At 33.5% G+C, this 24,123-nt stretch overlaps 1 protein-coding gene across 1 annotated transcript in view; it reads right to left on the reverse strand.

The window, feature by feature from the left end:
• Positions 1–24,123, reverse strand: part of SNTG1 (syntrophin gamma 1) — a 504,168-nt gene that overhangs the window by 20,674 nt on the left and 459,371 nt on the right. Inside the window, exon 16 of the mRNA XM_044682770.1 lies at positions 16,502–16,612. Coding sequence (XP_044538705.1) covers positions 16,502–16,612 — 111 coding nt within the window. The remainder of the gene's footprint in view (positions 1–16,501; positions 16,613–24,123) is intronic.

A 24,123-nucleotide genomic window follows, 5' to 3' on the forward strand; every position in this document is an offset into this window, starting at 1 on the left:
AATAACATGGAGCCCCAATCAGTATTATACAGGATCTGACAGCTTCCACACTGAAGGATCAGAAGGCTTGGAATATGAAATTCCAGAAGGCAAAGGAACTGGATTTGAAAACAAGAGTTACCTATCCATCAAAACTGACTAAAATCTTTCCAGAAAAAATGTCATCCTTTAATAAAATAGAAGATTTTCAAGCATTCCTGAAGAAAAGACCAGGCTTAAATAGAAAATTTGACGTCCAAATATGAAATTCAAAAGAAGCAGAAAAAGATAAATAAAAAAGAGTAAAACAAAGTTAAGGGCTTCAATAACATTGAATTGTTTATATTCCTATATGGAAAGATGCTATTCTTAACTCTTAAATTTTTTTCTCATTATCATACTAGTTAGAAGTATACATAAATAGAGGTTGTGGTAGTAAGCTGTTTATGATTATATTAAAAAAATCAAGGGGTGAAAAAGAGTATTATTGTCCTAAATGAAATAGGAAGAGGGTAGTAAAATGGCGTAAATTATATTACATAAAATGGTGTAAATTATATTACAGAAGCTTAGAGGGGAAAAAAAGCTGTTACAGTGGAAGGGAGGAAGAAGATTGTAACAGTTAATCCTTAAACATTACTCTCATTAGAATTGACTCAGAAAGGTAATAATAGCCAGATTCTTTGGAATACCAAATCCCATCTTACCCTAAAGAGAAGAAAAAAGAGTGTGTTAAGGAAGGAAGTGATATAAGAGAGGGAAATGTTGGGGGTGATTAAAAGACCCTAGAGAAGTAGAAGGGGAATAAGAAAAGTGGTGGTGGGAAGGGGAGGAATATAAGTGAGGGGGAAGGGGAAGAGTGATGAAAAGTGAAACACTGGTGTGGACAGACAGAATAAAAGGAGAAAGGTCAGGATATAAAGAGGAGAATAAGATTGAGGGAAATGCAGAGATGGTAATTATAATAGTGGATGTAAATGGGATATCCTTACCCATAAAATGGAAGCAGATACCAGACTGAATTAAAAACCTAATTCCCAAGATATGTTGTCTACAAGAAATATATTTGAGGCAGGAAGATACATACAGATTAAAGGTGGAGGCTAGAGCACAATCTATTGGGCTTCAACTTCTACTGAGATTAAAAAAAAAGATGGAGTAGCAATCATGATCTTAGAGAAAGCTAAAGCAAAAATAGATCTGAATAAGCAATAAGGAAGATAATTACATCTTCATAAAAGGTAGCATTTTATGTTTTTATATTATTATATGTATGTTATATATAAAACAATATCTGTACTTAACATATATGCACCAAATTATATAGCATTCAGATTTTTAAAAGAGAAACTAAAGGAACTTAAGAAGAATATACACAGTAAAACTATACTAGTGGGGGACATCAACCTTCTCCTCTCAGAACCAGATAAATTTTACTATTTTATACTGAGGGCCATTCCTGCTTCAAATTTTGGTTAACTCAAAGCCTATGTTCTATTACTATTAACCTTATCTAACCAAAATCCGAATCACGAAATAAGGGAAGACTGTTTGACCTTCCCCATGTAGAAGCCAAAGAGGAACCAAAGTGATTTAATCATTCTTAGATCTCCTAGCTCCCTGTTGCAGGTAATATTTCCCTAGTAATGAGTCTCCTTGGTGATATATAAAATTTCTCTTCAATTAGCCTATTTGCAAACCCATTAAAGGTAGGTTACTCTATACTCCATTTACATATAGAGTTTGTTTTCTTTTTTTTTATTAGACATTTATTAATATTCATTTTTAACCTGTTTACATACTTTATGCCCCTACTTTCCCCTTCACCCCCCGCTCTCCCCACACCCATGGCCAACGCACATTTCCACTGGTTGTAACATGTGTCCTTGTTCAGGGTCTATTTCCCATTCATGTCTGCCTCAGCCCATGCATTCAAGCAATTGTTTTTCTCCTGCAGTCCTTCCTCTGAATGTGGTAGCATCTTTACCATAAATCCCTCAGAGCTGTCTTGTGTCATTGCAGTGCTGCTGGTACAGGAGCCCATTACATTCGATTTTACCATAGTATATCAGTCTCTGTGTACAATGTTCTTCTGGCTCTGCTCCTTTTGCTCTGCATCACTTCCTGGAGGTCTCTCCAATTTGAATGGAATTCCTCCAGTTTATTATTCCTTTTAGCACAATAGTATTCCATCACTCGTATATACCACAATTTGTTCAGCCATTCCCCAATTGAAGGACATCCCCTCATTTTCCAGGTTTTTGCCACTACAAAAAACGCAGCTATAAATATTTTCTTACAAGTCTGTTTATCTATGATCTCTTTGGGGTACAAACCCAGCAATGGTTAGAATTTGTTTTCTTATGAGATTATGACTCTGTTTGAATAAGTTAATTCAACTTCTGTGAAATTTGAAGCAATATAATGTTATAAATTTATCTTTCCTTTAAATTTTATGGCCCATGAGGAATCTACATAATAGCGACATGTAAAAGAAACATTTCTTTGTCCATCTGACATAATTTGACCGTTAGTTTCTAAAANATGTAAAAGAAACATTTCTTTGTCCATCTGACATAATTTGACCGTTAGTTTCTAAAAGCTAATGATCGTCTGAATTTTCTCTGAGCCTTTATTATTAAGCCTAAGATTTTTACCTTTATGATTTCTAGTGTGGTAAATATATTTTGGCAATGGTTACATATTACATTCACTTAGAAGAGATATTTTTTACCACAATGCTATGATTTAGCATTTATGAAAATGTAACATCTCCCAGGGGCTACCATTCACAATAAAATATTCACTTCAATATTTGAATGATTTGAAAGGTTGGCATTTATATTTATTATCATTATTAAATTATTATTTGGGTCTTGGAGTTAATCAGAATTTGCTATCTACTATCTTAAACAATAATCAACTCAAAATAGAATAAAAAGATATTAAGGTATCAAGTTAGGCCAGGGGAATTTGCAATATGGACAAAAGAAAATTTTGCTAAATGAAAAAATTTAAAGTACTATTTCCATGTAAAAATAATTATTCCACTTTCCTTTCAGCAGGGCTTTATTTATCCCTTAGATGAAATCAATCATACTCATGAATCTATGTAGTTCAACATGATTCTGTTTATATTCCTTTGAAATTTGTGTTGGTATTTTTTAGTCTGCTAGTTGAGTATTTTTCCAAGAGATCATTATCTTTCATGTAAGTTAGAATAAGAGGGTTCTCTGGATTTTTTTTTGTAAAATATTGAAGAAATATAGAAATTAAGTTTTACAAAAGTAAAAAAATACAAATCAGGTTTTCTTATCATGTATTTTAGACACTCAAATATGGTAAAAACCTTATGATTCAAGTTATTTATCAAAGTCTACATTATAACATTTAACAAATACTCATTTATTGTCATGTAGCTTTTTGGTATATAAAGTTACATTGTGGTAGTGTACAGAGTCATTTTGTATGAGAAATAAATATCTATTAATTTAATAAAGAAGGTCTATTTATACAAACTTATTGAGTATTACATCAAAGATACTTTTTGTGATTGGCAAAAACCCTGGCAAATCCACAAACATTGAATTTCATGTATTTAAAATATGACAACAATAATAAGGAAAAAAGAATTCACTAGGGTAAATTAAGAGCATTTTATACAAAATGATCTTATGTGTGTTTGCATGTGTAAACATATGTTAGTATATAGAGTAAATAAATTCACTCTACTACTTAGTGATCAGAATTTGAAATAATATATGTGCATATATATTATATATCTTCCAATTCAATTATATCCTTCCAATCTATATATATTATATCCTCCAATTAATTTCCATATTAAAATTGAACTATATTCCCATAAGGAAAGTCTTCACTGATGATATAAATTTTAAAATCACTTTTAAGATTACAGTAATTTTCCCAAATGTATACTTCAAGAAAAATAATGTCTTAGAAAAAAAAAGAAAACTTAATTATATAAATTTCAAAACAAAATCATCAAAAATTCAGAATTCTGTAGGGTAGAGTTTCATATCCAGGATTCTTACTGTATTGTCATTCCATTTTCAAGTGTGACCACTGCACCCTCATTTTATATAGCCATGACTTAGGATGACTTCTAAGATTCGCTCATGTGGATTTCATAGTTCTGCAAGTATTCTTTTACAGAACTTTTTTTAAGTGACTAGAGGGAGCTATTAAAAGCTTTGAGCTGGCTAGTATTTTCCTCCTTTAGATATCATCATGTAGAAGGTATTGAAAGACTTTGCAAATCTATTTTTTCTTAATCCAAAATTTTAACTTTTTTCCTTCATGTCATTTCATATTGAATGAAATGATGAAGTAGCACATTCAAATTATAAATATACCTAACATTTTTACTCAAATAAAGTATTTTCTTTCTTAATATATTATTGAGAAGCAACACAATATAGCATATAAAGTGCCATCCTTGAAGTTAGAAAGACCTGGATTCAAAATATGCTACGGTTGCATACTTAATTTGTCATCTTGGAGAAGTGACAATCTTTCTATCCTTCTGACAACCCTCAAAGATTGTAAGGTAAACAATTACTAGCTAATGCTTGTAAAATACTTTCAGTTCTTTATGCTTCACAATAATGCTATATTAGGTGGTAATATTACCCATTTGTCAGATGAGGAAACTGAGGATGATTAAATGACCCAGCATTTCACAGCTAAGAAAGTGCATGGAAGTTGGATGCAAATTCTGGCCTTCCCTTACTCCATGTCTGATATCCATCCACTGTATTATCACCTAGCTGCATAGAGGTCAATGCCAGATAGATGTCTGTAGAGGGAATTTCCTCATTAGGAATTGACAAAAACAAGGAAATAAAAAGTCTGCCTCATTCCCCTTCTTTCCTCAAAATAATTCCTATTTTTTCTACTGAGAATTATTTTGTGAAATTTTTATTCTCAGGCCTATTCTCCATTCACTACATTACTACATTTTCTTTAGTCTAATATCTAAAATAATACAGATATAATCTGGATTGTAAATGTGTTTGGAATTTTAGTAGATTTATTAGTAAATCTTCATGAAAAACTCATTTTATTATTTATGTAGTTAAAGTTTTTTTAATAATTTTTATTTTTTTAGAAAAGTTATCAGGGTTACATGATTCATGTTCTTACTTTCCCCATCACCCCCCGACCTCCTCCCCTCCCCATAGCCAATGTGCATTTCCCCTGGTTTTAAGATGTGTCATCTTGATTGTTGATACTTGCATTGGTGTGGTAGTTTCAAGTCTACATCCCCAATCATGTCCACCAAAACCCATGTGTTCAAGCAGTTGCTTTTCTTCTGTGTTTCCTCTCCTGTAGTTCTTCCTCTGAATGTGGGTAGCATTCTTTTCCATAAATTGTTCAGAATTGTTATGGACCATTGCATTGCTGCTAGTACGGAGAAGTCCATTACATTCGATTTTACCACAGTGTATTGGTCTCTGTGTACAATGTTCTTTTGGCTCTGCTCCTTTCACTCTGCTTCAGTTCCTTTTCAGTTCATATGGAATTCCTGCAGTTTATTATTCTTTTTAGCACAATAATATTCCATCACCAGCATATACCACAGTTTGTTCAACCATTCTCCAATAGAAGGGCATACCCTCATTTTCCAGGTTTTTGCCACCACAAAAAGCACAGCTATAAATATTTTCGAACAAGTCTGTTTATCTATGATCTCTTTGGGGTACAGATCCAACAATGTTATGGCTGGATTAAACGTCAGGCAATCTGTTATAGCCCTTTGAGTATAGTTCCAAATTGCCATCCAGAATAGTTGGATCAGTTCAGGACTCCACCAGCAATGTGTTAGTGTCACAATTTTGCCACATCCCCTCCAACATTCATTACTCTCCCCTTCTCTCATTTTAGCCAATCTGCTAGGTGTGAGGTGATACTTCAGAGTTGTTTTGATTTGAATCCCTCTAATTATTAGAGATTTAGAACACTTTCTCATGTACTTATTGATAGTTTTGATTTCTTTATCTGAAAATTGCCTATTCATGTCCCTTGCCCATTTATCAATTGGGGAATGGCTTGATTTTTTTTATACAATTGATTTAACTCTTTGTGTGTTTGAGTAATTAGACCCCTGTCATAGTTTTTTGTTAAAGATTTTTTCCAAATTTGTTGTTTCCCTTCTGATTTTGGTTGCATTGTTTTTGTTTGTAGAAAAGCTTTTTAATTTAGTATGATCAATCATCCCATTCACATTCAGAGTTATAATTCTCAGTTGTGTATTCCCCATCATTTTGGTATCCTTTCGTAGTTCTACCTCTTCTTCTTAGCTATTTACTTTTTTTTTAAACCCTTAACTTTTGGTGTATTGTCTCATAGGTGGAAGAGTGTTAAGGGTGGGCAATGGGGGTCAAGTGACTTGCCCAGGGTCACACAGCTGGAAAGTGGCTAAGGTCGGATTTGAACCTAGGACCTCCTGTCTCTAGGCCTGACTCTCAATCCACTGAGCTACCCAGCTGCCCCCCTAGGCTATTTACTTTTAAACCAGTGATTTGTTTTAAAACAGTAACCTTTGTCCCCTCCCTTGATTTACTACCCTTTCTACCTCTTCCCTTATTATTCCCCTCTTTTTATTTTTAAGGCCTAATGAATTCCATCTCCCTTCTCCTCCCCTCCTTTTTTTTTACCTCCCCCACTCCTCTGCTCCCCTTGGTTTATCCCTTCTGACTTTCTCAGTAGGGTTAGATAGAGTGCTATATCACAATGGACATAGTTATTCTTCCCTCTCAGGGTTAATTCCACTGAGAGTAAGGTTTAAATATTACCTCTTAATATTCTCTTCATCTCCTTCTTATAATAGTATTCATCCCTTCCCCTTCCCGTGCCCTCTTTGTGTGTAAAAGAATATCCTATTTTTCTTATTCATTCAAGTTTCTCTTTGTGTTCTCTACTATTCACCCTCCTCTTTCCCACCCACCCCCTTATCATCCTAGACCATTTAGTACTCCAACCTCTCCCTGTGAATAATTCTTCTAATTACTATAATAGTGGATACTATAATAGTGAATAGAGTTCACAACAGAGAATTACACATAACATTTCTCCATATAGGAATACAAATAATTAGATCTTATTGAAGCCCTTAAAAAGGCAAATTTAAAAATAAGGGTTTTCTTTCTTTCCCCTCTGTTTCTTATTTACCTTTTCATGTTTCTCTTGGTTTTTGTGGTTGGATATCAAACTTTCCATTTAGTTCTGGTCTGTTCTGTGCAAATACTTGGAAATCTTCTATCTTGTTGAATGCCCATAAATTCCCCTGGAAGTATATAGTCAGTTTTGATGGGTAGGTGATTTTTGGTTTTAGACCCAATTCTCTTGCCTTTCTGAATATCATATTCCAAGCCTTGTGGTCTTTTAGTGTGGCGGTTGCCAGATCATGTGTGATCCTGATTGGTGCTCCTTGATATCTGAATTGTTTCTTTCTGGCTTCTTGTAAAATTTTTTCTTTTACTTGGAAGCTCTTGAATTTGGCTATTATATTCCTGGGGTTTGTATTTTCAGGGTTAAGTGTAGAGGGAGATCTATGGATTCTTTCAATGTTTATATTGCCCTCTTGTAGAACTTCAGGGCAATTTTGCTGAATAATTTCCTTTTGCATGGAGTCAAAATTTCTATTAATTTCTGCTTTTTCAGGAAGACCAATGATTCTTATATTATCTCTTCTAGACCTGTTTTCTTGATCTGTCAATTTCTCAGTGAGATATTTCATGTTTCCTTCTATTTTATCAGTCTTTTGACTTTGCTTTATTTGTTCCTGTTGTCTTGAGAGATCATTGACTTCTACTTGTCCAATTCTTGTCTTTAGAGACTGGTTTTCTGCTATATACTTTTGATTTTCCTGTTTTTATTTGGTCTATCCTGTTTTCCAGCTGTTTGATTTTGGACTCTAATTTGCTTATTATTTCTTTTGATTTAGGGGCATCTTTTTCTAATTGCCCAATTCTAGCCTTTAGAGACTCGTTTTCAGCTATAATCTTTTGGTTTTCCTTTTGAATCTGGTCTGTTTGGTTCTTCAAGGCTTCCAGCTGGTCATTTCTGGTCTTAAATTTGCTTATCAATTCATTTGATTTCTGAGGCTCACTTTCTAATTGTGAAATTCTGCCTTTTAAACTGTTATTTTCTTGCCAGTTCTCTTCCATCTTTCTCGTAAACTCAGATTTGAACTCTTCAATAACTTGTGACCAGTTTTCATTTTTTTGGGAAGGTTTGGATATGCTTACTTGTTTGGTCTCCTTTGCTGTTTTGTCTGTGCTCTGTTGTCTGGATTTTTTCTGTGTAAAAGTTGTCGAGTGTTAAAGATTTCTTCTTGATCTTTTTCTTCTGGGGTTCTCTTCTCTGGCTTGCCATTGTTAGCCCAGTGCCCTCTCAGCTTTGTCCTCAAGCCCAGGGTCTGTTTGTGCTCTTTAGGCTCCTGAGGTCTCAGGACTGGTTTTTCTCAGCATCAAGCCTCCTGGTGGTCCCCTTGCTTGTTCCTCTGCCCAAAGCTCCTTTAACAGTCTCAGGGAGCTGCTTACACAGTCATGCACCCCTCTGCACTGGGTCCCCACTCAAGGTCTGAGCCTGAGCTCAGGATCTGTGTTTGCAGCTATGAACACGCCTGTGTTCAGGGTCTTTATTCAAAGTCTGTGTATTCTTTGGTCTCCTGGGGTCTTAAGTCTTGCTGCTCTCAGGAAGAGGCCCTGGTGACCCCAGGTAGCTGCCAGTGACTTAATGGGTGCCCAAACGTGCTCTAAGTCTTTTGAGCTGGCTTTGGCACTGTAGGTGGTGGTGGGGGGAGGGAGTTGCTCAGCTCACGTTTTAGTGAGAGGTGCTTCACCCCCTTATAGCATGGAAAAGCCCCAATTCCAGGTACCTTCAATACTGTGCCCAGTAGTAGAGTCCTTTCATTCATCTGGATTTGTTTTTATGTCTTCTTGAGGAGTCCTATATGCATGGAATGGAAAGGTCAAACAGCTGCTTTTTATTCTGTTGCCATCTTAACCTGGAAACTCTAGGTAGTTAAAGTTTTAATTTTCATTTCTGTATTTCTAGGAACAACTGATTTCATATTTCTAAAGACCTGAAGTTGCATAATCAAACTTATGAATCACTTATTCTATCATTTGTGAATAAAGAGAACTCATAGTTGTCATGGGATCAGACAAAAGAGTATAGAATAACACAAAAATCTTGAGAGTGGTTTCAAAACATTTTTAAAATTGGAAGGAAGAAAGAAAGGGTGACATAGAAATATAAGATTGCATAGAAACTTAGAAATTACAGAGTTTAGAAAAAACTGTGAAGATTCTAAAAATTAATAAGAAAAGTTAGATCCACCCCCAAAATCCAATGATATAAGAAGAAATATTATAGTATTACAGCATAAGGGCAAAAATGAAAAGATAGCAAAACTGAAAAGAACATAATTGCTCAAGCAAGTATTTATTAAGCATCTGTTATATTATTAGAAAATTATTAGACTCCAAGGACAAAAAAATCATGAAAATGAAATACAACTTGCCCTTTAATGCATTTAGATTATATCATATAAGAGCCTTATTATCATTAACAACTAACAGAGAATAGGCTTAGAAGACCTTTTTAAAATACTGATCTCCAAAAACCAAGACTAAAAATAAAACTGAAAAAAATCTTAAACCTTAAATACCATTGGATATTAAATCACTTATATTCATGCATGTATATAGATATACATGTCAGAATTATTATGTGAAGATAAAATGCAAATTGATGAAAGTCTCATACATTTGATGATGCAGTACTTATTTTCAGAAATGAAAAAATTAATTTAGAGTTAATTTGTAATCTTGCTTTGTTATTGAAACAAGAAATACTCTGGACCTAGAAGAGGAGATGAAAAAAAAGCAATTTTTTTATAATTTGGCTATAATAGAAGAAGGGATTTCATGAACTTTGTATTATCTGGATTAGGAAAAGATTTAAGAAGAGAAGCAAATAAAGACAAATGGGCAGAGTTAGAGAGACATAGAGAGATTAAGAGTGACAGCCAGAGACTGAGAGACAGAGGCAGAGAAAAATAGAGAGAGAGAGAAGGGACAAAGAATGATTGAGACTTCATTTAATAGAAATATATAAAATAAGCATGACAGTATATTGGAACAGAGAGGAAGAGAAATTTCTGAATTTGGGAGACAGACGCAAAATTACTATTATAAAAACCAAGGGAGGTGGAGTCAAGATGACTACTTAGACTCAGTAAAAGTCCAGACCTCTGTGAAAACCTTCCTTAACAATCAAAAATAAAGTGCTTCAAGGGGACAGAAAACCAAATATAACAACAGGACAGAGCAAGGAGTACCCTTATGCTGGATTCAAATTAAAAGGTACAAAAAAGGTTCAACAAAAGGTAAGAAAAGCCCGACATTTTGAATTTAGGGAAAAGGAAGAAGGAAGGTCCCAGGATCCCACCCCCAGCTACTTTGCTGAGTCTCCATATGGTTGCTGGAATCTTGGGGCGAGGGCTCCAGCCTGGAGTGAGTGCCTTGGTGCCACATTTATGCCAGGCTCAGAGTGCTGACCACAGAGTAGGTAGGGAGAAATCTAGAGAAGAATCTTGAGGAGGGCAGCCTAGATGGAGCCAAAACTCTCCATCTTGGCCCCCACCCTTTTTCCAGGTTTTTCCCTCAGGGTACATCCAGATCCACAGATAAGCTCCTTCCTAGCTTAATTTTATCAGTAGGGAAGATAAGAAGCCTTCAGAAGGCAGGGAAACCCAATCTCCAACACCCTTCCCCCACCAACCTCAAGGAGCCCTGGTAATAATCCTGCTAACTCAGATCCCAGGGTGAAGGCAGCAACCCTGACAGAATACCTTCAGCCTCCACACCTTCACCTACACTTTCAGCTTCTGCTTCTAGCTGGGAAAGATTTGACCTCAGGACTCATTAATACTCCATCAGCCTAATCTAGGCAATCAGTAGAGCAAAGAAGAAGCCCCTTGAGGACAGAATAGCCCAAATCCATAGATCCAGCAAATAATCAGAGAAGCAAGATCATAGCCACTGACAGAGGGGAAAGAAGGGGAAAAAATATAAACAAACAGCAGAAAAAGAAAAAAAATTAAAATCAATAATTTCTATCCAGGTAAGGAACAAAAAACAAGTGGAACAGAGAAGTACAAAGGAACACCAAGCAAAAATTCAGAAACTCCAGTGAATTGGATTCAGGCTTTGGAAGAACTCAATACACAATTCAAAAAACAAGAGAGGCTGAAGACAATTAGGAAAAGAACTTAAAAAGCAAAATAAGTCATCTAGAAACAGAGGCACATGAACTAAAACAAGAAAATAGTGTCTTGAAAGTCAGAATTGACCAGCTTGAAAATGAGGCAAAGAAAGTGAACAATGACCTACAAAGAAAATCAGACCAGAAGGAGAAGGATGACCAAAAGTTAGGGATGAAATTCAGTCTTTAAAAATTAGAATCCAACAACTAGAGCAAATGACTCCACAAGGCAGCAAGAATCTATAAAATAAAATCAAAAGAAAGAAAAATTTGAGGACAATATGAAACACCTCATTGATAAAAATATAGACCTGGAAAATAGATCCAGAAGAGACAATTTAAGAATTACTGGAATAAAGGAAAATCATGACAAAAGTAAAAATTTGGACATAATTCTATAGGAAATTATCTAAGAAAATTGCCCTGACATTCTTGAACAAGAGGGAAAATGGAGATTAAAAGAATCCGTAGATCACCTCCTGCATTTAATCCCCAATTGACAATACCTAGGAATGTTATAACCAAATTCAAGAACTACCAGACCAAGGAAAAGATACTACAGACTTCTGAGAAGAAACCATTCAGATATCATGGAACTACAGTTAAGATAACACAGGACCTGGCTGCATCCACACTAAATGACCAGAAGGCGTGGAATGTGATATTCTGGCAAGCAAGGGAACTAGGTCTACAATCAAGAATCAAATACCCAGCAAAACCGAATATGTTCTTGCAGGGGAAATTGTGGTCATTTAATAAAATAGAAGACTTCCAAGTATTCACATAGAAAAGACCTGACTTAAACAGAAAATGTGAAGAACTCATGAGAATCACAATTAAGAAAGGAGAAAAAAGAAACACACAAAAAAAACTTTTTTAAAGGACCCAATAAAGCTCAAATGATTTATATTCCTATAAGAAAACATGATATTGTTAACTCTTAAAAATTATTATCATCATCAGGGTACCTAGAAGAAGTATACTTAGAAGGAGCAGTGACAAATTGTGTAGGATGAAATGTTGAAAAAAATATATATGTATATAAAACTAGGCATGTAAAGTGGGTAATACTATGAGTAATGAGAAAAGATAAAATGGGATGAATTTATATTTCATAAAGAAGAATATGGGGGGGTAGAGAAAAGACAAAATACAATGGAAGGGTCAAAGTGGTTGGAGACAGGTAATATTTAATTCTTACAAGCATTGAAATTGACTCAAAGAGGGAAGAACATTCAGATCCATTGGGGCAGAGAATTATATTGTGCCCTATAGAGAAGTAGAAAGGTAATAAAGGTTGATAGGGATGGAAGCAATTTAAGGGAGGGAGAAGGAGGGGGATAGTTTTAAAGGCAATATAGCAAGAGGGGAAACAGTAAGAGGGGAGGTGATGGGAAGGGAAGCAACATTAGGGAGGGGAAAAAGGAGTAGCTGACTAAAAGTGAAAAGTTGGAGGGGAGAGTAAGAAGTATAAGAATAAAGGCAGAATCAAAGAAGGAAGTCGAAATTATGGGAAATACACAGACAGAAATCATAACTGTGAATGTGAATGAGATGGACTCACCAATAAAAAGGAAGCAGATAGTAGAATGGATGAAAAATGAGAATCTTAACATATGTTGTCTACGAGAAACACACTTGAGGCAGATCGACATACACAGGGTAAAGGTGAAGGGATGGAGCAGAATTTACTGGTTTGCAACTGAGACAAAAAAGGCAGGAGTAACAATTGTGATCTCAGACAAAGCTAAAGGAAAAATATAACCAATTAAAAGAGATAAGGAGGTAATTATATCTTGATGAAAGGCATGAAGATTATTAATGAGTATTAATAAATATTTAGTGCAAACTCATTTTTAGAAAATTAATCATGTTAGTACATGATGAACTCATTAATAAATACTGGAAAGTTGAAAATATTTTTCAAGAACACTATAGTATTTTTTGTTAAATGTGACAAATAAGGAAAATACAGAGAATATTGATTTATTATAGATTAAATACTATTATCTTAAGTATGTTAATGTCCAAAGACCAGGACATTAATTCAATTAATATTCATATCAATTGAAATCATAAAAATGAGTCAATATATCTAAATTTGTAGAATATTGCTAAGTCATTACTCAAAAGAAAATATCAAAACAGTATCTTTTATGATGTAAAGAAAACAAGGACAAATGAATTGAGATCTAATTTTAATTTTTAATTTTTTGAAAAAATTACAAATTCTACCAAGTAATAATCTCTAGTGAAGGAGAAATTGGAGATTTTGAAAAAGTAGAAAAAATTAATAAACAAATGTGAATTCTTTTAGAAATTACCAATATTTTTACCTAACCTGATAGAAAGCCACATCACTTAAATCAAAAAGAAGAGAATTCTTAATGAATGAGAGAAATTGTAGAAAATTATCATCCTGTTATCAATGATATACATTCAAAACTCAGAATTTCAATGAAATGGATTTATAGCTACAAAATGTGGAAAACATAACAAAAAAAGGAAATAAATAATCTGAATTATATCACCAAATAAACAAATTGAATGAACCACAAATGATTGGCCAAGGGGGGAAATGTGTTCAGATGAATTCTATCAAAATTTTGAAGAAAAACAAGTTTCATCCCTCACAATGTTTTCAGAAAAATGTATAAAAAATATTGTAACATTACTGCTACCATGGGAAAGATAATATTATCCAAATCACAAAGAAAAGAGAAAAAGGATATTATAAGACATTATCAATATTTATTTATATAATGTATAGAATACAATTTTAGTGAATAAAAATATTTTCACCAAATTATTCACTGCAAAGAGATTAGGTTTATGATGAGTCAACATTAGGAAAATTATAAATGAATTAACAAGCATCCCTCAAGTATTAATTAAATGTGGTAGTCCTGGTGCTAGGAGAAGGGGATAGAAAGAAAACAGTCAACCAGTACTCTCATTCAAGGAACTTATAGTCCATCAGATATAATGAATTATTTTCATAACAAAACAGTATATTTTATAATAATAGATATATAATTACTTTTGCTCTTTCAAAGCATCCATTTCTATTAACGATGCAAAAATGTGATAAAATGATATTTCCTTAATATGTGCTTTAGTAGATGGTCATGGCAACTTAGTATGGAAAAATTTTGTCTCAATTAAAAACATTGTCTAGCGTTTGATCTTCCTCTTCCAAAATATCTGACTAAAGCAAAGAACTAATATGTATAAATAAGTAAACATTTGGGTTTCCCAATAACACTGTTTGAAGAAAAAACATCCATTATCTCATATATAAATGCTAGAGATTATGCTATGTATATATGCGTATATAACTTGTTTTTGCATATATATTATACATACTATTTATTTAGTATATAAAGCAATACAATAGGAAAAATATATTGAAGGAAATTTGAAGAATAGGCTAAAGGAAGTTAAATTACAATACTTGTTAATTGGTTGATTTTCTATAGACGTTGCTAATTAATTCACTGACAATTATTTCTTTCATACTAAATAACCATTATTAGTATGGTCAGAATGGATAGAACTACTGAGTCTGATAAGAATGCAAATTATTCAATATTAAATCAATAAAATAAAAATAACATAGTTTGAATTCCTCTATCTTCTCACAACTATATGTATTACCCCCCAACAAAAACAAAAGAAAATTAGAAATTTCATTAAACATGGAACCATTTACACTTTTATTACTTAGTAATAATGTCTAAATCAGTGTCTTCTTATCTTTCTGATGTATTTTCCAATACATTTCTATATAGTGAACTTTTAAAAACATATCTCTACTGTGGAATTGTATTTTGTTTGTTCTTTACTTCAAATAAATAAAAAACGATGAGGGGCATAGCCCTTTATTGCCATAAAACTACTCTATCCATTCTAAAATGTCCCTGCAGCATGTAGCTCTATGAACTTAAAATAAACAAACCCCCAATAGAATAAAAGGAATAAAACACTGACATATAGCACTCCCCGTTACATATAACGTTACATACCTTTAGCTAACATAATCTTTTAACCCACATGAAGACAACCATTTTTGAAAATGACTACATCTTAGATGTACAAATACCAAAGTGACTCAACCTCAGTAGTTGTTCTGGTTAAAAAAAAGAATTTCTTTCCTCTATTTTGTACTGTTTCTGAATTCTTACGAGGTATATTTGAAAGACCAAATCCAGATGGTTCCATGGGAAAGTCTTCTAATGGTTTGCCTTTTTTTTTTTTGTTATTGTGGGAAAAATGCTTTCAAGGTTGTACAACATGGTGATATCAATGTGAGTTCTGGAAATAGTGTAATATGTTGTAACATGTTTTAGAATATCTTGAGCTCAATGGTAATATCTGGAGCCCCTGAATTCCTAGCAAGGGACTTATTACATGTATTATAATAAAAATGATGGGGGAAATACGTTTGGAAAAATAGGATCAAAACTAAATTCTTGCTTATCTCTAGATGTTGACTATTACTAATAAGGGAGCATAGAGTAATAAATAAATAAAATTAAGAACATGCCTTGAATAAGCCTAAACATGCAAAATATGAAATTTTAATTTTAATGATTTTTCTTTTACAATTCTGTTATCATTTCCCCAATGGAATTTTACTTTCTTACTCCAAGGAGGAGTATTTCATTACCAATGATAAAATGATTGATGGAATAGTTTATATCAGTGATGGAAAAACTTTTTTAAAGAGGGGACCAAAGGAAAGGAAATGTTCATCTGTCAGTCTGTTTCTAAGGCAACTCTTTCAAAGTTTCATTGTATTGTATTCTACTCATTGTATTCATAAGATTAGGAATAATGGCGCTGGCAGTATCGAACATTTCAGGGGGTCTGCATCTGGCCAGTGGGTCATAATTTGCCCATCACTGGTTTACATTATAACAAATTTTTGTAGCCTAATCTGCATGGAACTTATAAAACTAGACAATAAATACATGTATGAACTTTTTCTCACTGCTGGTTTTCTTTTTTTTTTTTTTTCTTATTTTTTCTTTTGCTTTTGGTTTTACAAAACAAAAACCCTAGAGAATCCTGAAATTAACCCACACTTGGGGCATTATGTACAATCACAAGAGATTGGAACACCAATATGCATTTGACCTCATCAATTCACTCATTTTTTCCTACTTCCTATTGCTATTAATATAATTATAGTTGGATAATAGGATAGAGGTCTTGCTTTTACCTTTGCTTCAATCTGCTTAGTATCTGGATTCTGAAACAAAAATTTGATTTTGCTTTTGCCGTCATCTGAAGAACCTTTAAGCTGAGAAAACTTATATCTCCAAAGTACAGCCTAAAGAAAAAAACAAACAAAAATGCAAACAGGTATAGGTCAATAAAAGTAATATCAAATGAAAAGAAAAACTAATATTTTCTCTTTTAAAAAATGACATTATAGAATGTGAAGGAAAAGTAAATCATATCATCTTAATTGCAGAGTAACACATTTCATGGTAGCTCATACACAAAAATGCGACTATTTGTCATAATATCTATTGATTTCATTACTTTTGCAGTTTTTGGACTAAGCATACCCCCAACTTTACAAATACCTTAAAACAAAACTCTAATACTTCAGATGACAATGCATTATTTTTAAGAAATAAATATCACTTTAATTAGGTGTCATTTAAAAATGCAATCTGATACATCTGTCTTGAAATACTAAATATCTCTATGAGAAAAGATGATGAGTAAGTAGAAAAAAACCAATTACTTATTACTTTGTTACTCAACACTTATGTGACCATTTTCCTTTGGTAATGCTATAATTCTCTAACAAATTCCTGAAAAATATAATTTAGGGCTTTTTTGAGGTAGATACAGGTGTTTTTTTTGGCAAAAAAAATGCATAAGATTACATGGGCAGGAAGAATTGCATAGTAACATTTACTGATCATCAAGTAAATTCTTTAAAAGTGGGATTCCCTAGCTATGATTAGTCTGTTAAGTGATATGCCACTGAGCTAAAGATGCCTGAAGGTAAGTTGTTCACTTTTACAATGTGGAAGGCAGCTTATAGAAAGTATAAGTGACTAATCCAAACAACTCCATGGATCTGACGAACTAGGCTTCTAGACAGGTCCAACTTTGAATGGAGCATAAGTTGGATCAAGACATTAATTTCATTTTTCTGTCACTTTTATTTACCAGTTCATTTGAATTTTACCCAATAATGTCCAAAGTAGAGAAGGTATATGCTGGTTATAGACCTCAGTCAGATTTTACCTTATGGCAGTTTGCTTTATGATTATAATATGTAGCAGAAACCCATGGAAGTACATTCTTGAAAGTCATTAAATGTATTTTTAAATAGTACAATATCTTTCCTAACATATTTTACTTAGTTTCTCTATAATTTTTTTGTTATGGGTTGCAGTCAATCATATTTTAGTCTGTGAAGGATAAGCCTTTCCATTGTCCTCCTACAACTACTCATTTTCTTTGAGACTATAGGTATTTCATCTTTCACAAATATTTAAACATCTTTGTGCAAAATTGGTATTAAAAAGAAGACATTTCATGTTTAAGAAGAGGTTTAGATATATTAAGGATTTTCTACAAAGGCAAATGATTTGTTTTCTACTTCTTGAATTGCTCTAGTTCTAAGTCATTTTCTATTTGCAATACCTGTCCAAGACAAACACATGCATATATATATGTGTATATATACATACATACACACACATACACACACACGCGCACACACACACACACACACCCAATGAAGAATGAGGTCTCTAGGTTGACCAGACAACTAAAATGGAGTCAGTAAGACAAATCTAACCACAGATACTTACTAGATGTGTGACCCTCAACAAGTCACATAACCCCAATCTGCCTGAGTTTTCCCATTTGTAAAACCAGTAATAGCATCTACCTCTCAGAATTATGAGGATAAAATGAGAAAACCTTTTAAAAGCTATATGTAAACTCTAAAATATTACATAACTGCTAGCTATTATTATTTTTGTTTATATTATTATTATTAATAATAAACCAGAAACTTTTCCCTTTTCCGCAGTCCATTTTTTCAGGTCATTAAGTAAAGAGGCAGTGTTTTACAAATCTCTAGACTTCAAGTAAGAAAAACAGGAGTTCAACTTTCAGATTATTACTATCTGTGTGAACCTAAGAATGTTAACTTCCTTTTCTGTAACATAAAATGGGCAGAGGGTGTTGAAGTGGATACTCTTTAAACTCCTTTTTAGCTTTATATCGTTAACCACATAACTTAAGGGAGTACAGGCAAAATTAACACAGGATGGTTCTTAATCAACACTTTGGAGAGAATATCTACTTTTTTGAGAATACAGTTGTATTTGAGGAGCTTAAAATATAGAATAAATTATCAAAAGCATTAATCCTCCTGAGATTCTTTGTGACCTAAAATCCAACCAATCTCTCAAAGGTTCTAGCAAATTTCAATTACATTCTATAATCACAAGGTACCAAAATTACTTTGAAATCTAACTACAGAGTCAATTTACTCTAGCATAAGCAGATCTCCACTTGCTTTTCTTCCCCTCTAAAACAGAAATCAGGAAACTTTTTCTTTCATATTTTGTTACATTACAGAGTGAGGGCAGACAAAGGGAGAACAGAAAAACTTCTTCATACCCAGTAAAAACAATTACATCTCCCAAATTTAATGTGAGGGGATAGCATTTTGTCATTTAAAAAAAAGTAAATATGCTGAGTCTGTACCATAATAATTTGTCCTTATTGGTACTGTTTAGTACTGCACCTGAATGCTTTTGGTCTTTGAATGAGGGCATGCTGCTTGGTCTAACTCTCAAAGGCATATTATATAACATATGGTCCATTAGGTAATCATTTAAAAGTTATGAAAAATGTAATAGCTAGTCTTAGGTAAAATATGAACTGCTACCAACTGTTTTTTCTGAAGGTGAACAAAGCAATAATTTGATGGTTGACCAATCGAGAGTTCTATGGGAAATATTAAAAAAATTTTTCCTCTCTCTTTCCTCTCATCCCTAATGGCAGAGGAATGAATTTCAAATACATTTTGGAGAAAATTCATCGGCTGTTAATGGCAATGAGATTTACATACAATCCTAACTTATTATTACTAATTATTTACCATGATAAATGCAGGAAGGGGTAATATCATGTGAGAGTGTAAGTTTAATACAATGACTAGCATGAAATATAAATAGTAGTTTATTGATTAATTGATCTTTGATAAAGTTCTGAACTCAGAATTTGATCAACCTGAATTCAAGTTCATGCTTTGATACATTATACTTGACTCTAGAAGCAGTATGGAGTTACTGCAATTTATTTAGTAGAGGAGACATATGTTTTACTAGCACTTTATAAATAGTATTTTATTATGTGCTTCAAGGATAAATAGGAGACAGGAAAGAACTGAGACAGAAATGCCCATTATGAGGCTTTTTTAACCACCCATGCAAAAGATTAGGAGACCCTGAAATAAGGCAATGGCTATGAAGTGTCGAGAAAGGGCTCATTGCAAAAGATGTTTTAGAGGTAGAAATGAAAAAAATTAAACAATGATTGGAGGGGGACAGACAGACAGAGACTGAGAGACATAGAAACAGAGAGGCAACAAGAGAGAAAAAATAAGGATTAGCAATGGATGTGACTGAAACTGGGTGCCTGGAAGAATGGTGATGCCTGTTGCAAAGGAAAGAAGAGTGATTTTGAGGGAAAGGGTAAGTCATCTAATAATCTCCTATTTTCTAGGCTAAGAAGATTTACTGGTGAGCAGATAAGAAGTATGACCGCTTGTGAGGTCTGTTTAATGAGGAATCTTTTTAATGTATGAGTTGGATTAGATAGTTTTTTGGGGCTCTTCCATCTTTCATATTCTGTGATTCTCTGTTGCTGGAGACAAACAAGTTTATTGCTAGATATATAGATTTATACAAAATCATTCCTACAAAAAATTCAAGGTGCTTAATATACCATCATAACATCATTATTTCCCAGTTAAAATAATTTTCCTCTCCCTCTTTCAGAAGTAACATTTTAGAATCCATAAGTGTTCATAGCACCTTATGATTCTTTCCCAGCCCTGGAGTCCAAATAAGGCCTAAAGATGGGCTAATGTAGAACACTTAGAACTCAGGAAACAAATGTCTTAATGTATTCACATTCTGCCTATGAGGATATCAAATCATTTGATTAATAACCCTTCAACAAGAATTATTGCTAATAGTGTGCAAAGGTCTGTAGTTTCTAGATGGCACCCAAACCATAATGTTTTTTGAATGAAAAATTTATTTAGCTACTTTTTATACCATGTACCAAAAGATCTATTTGCCTGGTTTGTAAAATTGTCCAAGCAATCATATAGTATGGACAACATGTAGAACTAAAATAAATGGAGTATTTCTAACTATAGATCTGGTTAAAATCAAAACGAATTTTTGTAGTCACACTATTATATGTAGATTATAGGTTAGCAATAATGAAGTTAAGATAGAAAGCAGGCAATGCAAAGCAAAACCCTTTGCTTGACCATGGACATTCTAATATGGAATGCAGGGAGGTTTGAGTTGGGAGAGAATGATTTTGGCTGTGCTGGAAGAAAGAGTGTGGAGATGTTATCCAGCCCACCTGAACCTCTACAAGCTGTGGATTTGGGGTATTGCAAAGGAGATAAGAGAGATTATCTAGCAAGATATCTATCCTAGGTTGAGTGAAGGTTTCAAATCTGTAGTTGGTGGACAACTGGCAGATAGCCTTTCCTCCCTAGTGATTACTGGATTATTTAATGATCAAGAATTTTGTTGTGTCCTGAAATCATCAAAGGATCAGTGTTGGACCAGTGTTGTGAGATCCCAATCACCTAGCCCTCTCAAGCCTCAGCCAGGGTTGCCTGCTTGTCTGTATTTAGTATAGCAGAGAAGTCAGAAAAATTCTTAACATTCCATTGACAGTTGGTGCTTCTCTGATAGTTAGAAAATAGTGTAAAGTTGAAAAGACCTTTTACCCCCTGAAACTACATTACCCAAACTCCCTTTTACCATATCCATAATTCCTTAAGCTTTTTCTTATTGGTTGTTAGTTTTTTTTTTCTTTAAACCCTTGTACTTTGGTGTATTGTCTCATAGGTGGAAGAATGGTAAGGGTGGGCAATGGGGGTCAAGTGACTTGCCCAGAGTCACACAGCTGGAAAGTGGCTGAGGTTGGGTTTGAACCCAGGACCTCCTGTCTCTAGGCCTGACTCTCACTCCACTGAGCTACCCAGCTGCCCCAGGTTGTTAGTTTTTGCAGGCTGTATTGAAATAGGTTTTTTTGGCATGGTCACAGGGTCTTTTGGCACCATAGGCGGCTTGATGAAGGGTGAGTTGGGACTGTTTCCCTGCGTTTTAATAAATCCTTAGAAATATCATACTTTGGATGCATTGAATATTAATTTTAAAACTAACACTTTGGCGACCACAAAGGGACCTCCAGAATCTAGCCTCAGATCCCCTGCAGAACAAGTTCCCAGTTGGGGTTTCCCAGCCAGGGCTTCCCAGCTGTGCCATGCCCACCCCACTGCAGCCAAGTTTAGCTTTTCCACTTTCCTTACCTTAAAAACATTAAAACTTTGTTTTATACACTTCTTGTTATTCTTCCTCTAGACCAATAGAACTCACATTAAGTTGTTGTCCCCAGTTGGTTTTTGTGGTCAGTTAAACTGCCAACTGTCAGTTACAGAGCTTGGTGTATTTCATTGTCACTACCCATTCCCCAGACCCCTGTGTGCTTATTCAGTGAATCTATTCAGTCCTTTCCATTGTAGGGTGTGAGTGTGTCTCCTGTTATGTTTATTTCCTCTTTGGCACCAGTCTGATCCACTTGCCTATTCCAATACTCTAATGGTGCTTTAGAAAGACCTGTTTTTCATTTTGATTTAACAGACATTTTAAAGTACCTACTATATGTCAATAGAAAGGCACTATTACTTAATGAAAATATATTTCTGCTTTTCAAGTCAAGATACTTGGGGTTATGTCATAAGTCTGACTATTTAAGATTCAGATTGGTTGTGAGACCCTGGTAATGTCACTTAAATTCTCAGTTCCCCAGAAATTATAGGAGTATAAATTTTAGGACAGTTGTGGATCTTAGATGTAAAACTGCTATAGCATTATTACCTTAGTAAATAGAAAGGAAGATTATATATATATATATATACATATATGTCTTTTATGGACAAATATTCCATTCTCATGTGGAAGAAATTTTCACATGATTTCAAAGGCAATATGGTATATTACAAAGTTCACTAGATCTAGAGCCAAAGGATCTTGGTTTTACCTCACGAAATTCTTAGTCCCTGGGCCTCAATTTTGTTCACTGTAATAAAATAGGTTCTAGAGTTGGACTAGATGATTTGCCATGGAGGTTCCTTCTATAGATTCAGATATAAGAACATATGAATACTTTGCATAATATTCCAGTAATGGAAATGCAAATTAAACAACTTTGATGTACCATATTATACCTATCAGATTATTTAACATGACAGAAAAGGAAAATATCAAATTCTGGAGGGGGATGTAGAAAAATATGTATACCTATATATTATTTGTGGAACTATGAACTGATCTAAAAACCAGCAATTCTACTCCCAAGTCTAAAGATTAAAAAAGGAAAAGAATACATATTTACAAAATAATTATAGTAGTATAGTTGTCTTTTTGTTGTTGTTCTGGCAAAGAATTGGATATAGGGGGATATTTATTAGTTGTTGAATAACTAAGCAAGCTATGGCCTATGATTGTGATGGAATATTATTGTATTGTAAGAAATGACAAAGGAGATAGCCTCAGAAAAAAACTGGAAATCCTTATATGAATTAATGCAAAGGGAAGCAAGCAGAACCAAAAGAATACTACACACTAAAAGCAATAGTGTTAACAATGAACAACTGTGAAAGGCTTAAGTAATTTGATCAATACAAATATCTATGATGATTTCAAAGGACTTGAAATGAAAAATTATATCCATCTCCATAGAGAGAACAATGAACTCTGAGAGAAGATTGAAGTATATTTTTGTCACTTTCTTTTTCTTCTTTTTTTTGCAATGTGCTATTATGTAAATATATTTTGCATGATTTCATATGTATAATGAGTAACACATTGCTTGCATTCTCAATGCATGAGGGGAAAAGGATTGAGGAAAGAAAATTTGGAACATAAAATTTTAAAAGAGGGATATATAAAAATAAATAAGCTTATTTTAAAACATTTTTTCTCATAACTCTTTCTTCTTGTGAAATGTTGTACAAGGCATTATTCTATTCTGGTTCATATGAGATTAAGCAAAGAAATGGCCACTACTGTTAAATTAGAAGGATGACAATTTTAAATGAAGAGATATATACTCAGATATGTCATTCAATGAACATTAAACTAATAAGAATATGAGATGCTTCTCTATGTTTTAGTATAGAAGAGTATTAGATTTTAAATTTCCATTATAATGTATACTAAGAAAATCATCTGGTCCACTTGAATGATCTCAAAGAGAGACAGACTTCTTTGAGAGGTAGTGGTACTCCCTTTATTGTCAATGATGTAAACGTTAGATGATCACATGTTCCACTTTCTGTGCAGGCAATTCCTTCTTCAGTTAAAGATTACTCTGGATGTCCACTGGGTTCCTGTCCATCTCTGAAATTTTGTAATTCTTTTTCCTTCTTGAAATAATTAGAGACTTTGGACACCATTTTAATATATTATTTGGGCACTTAAATCACAAGGTTTATTTTTTTATTTATAGTTCCAATCAAAGAAACACATTTTTCCATTTAAAATG

Source organism: Gracilinanus agilis, chromosome 1 (genome assembly GCF_016433145.1).
Source record: "Gracilinanus agilis isolate LMUSP501 chromosome 1, AgileGrace, whole genome shotgun sequence".
Lineage (NCBI taxonomy): Eukaryota > Metazoa > Chordata > Mammalia > Didelphimorphia > Didelphidae > Gracilinanus > Gracilinanus agilis.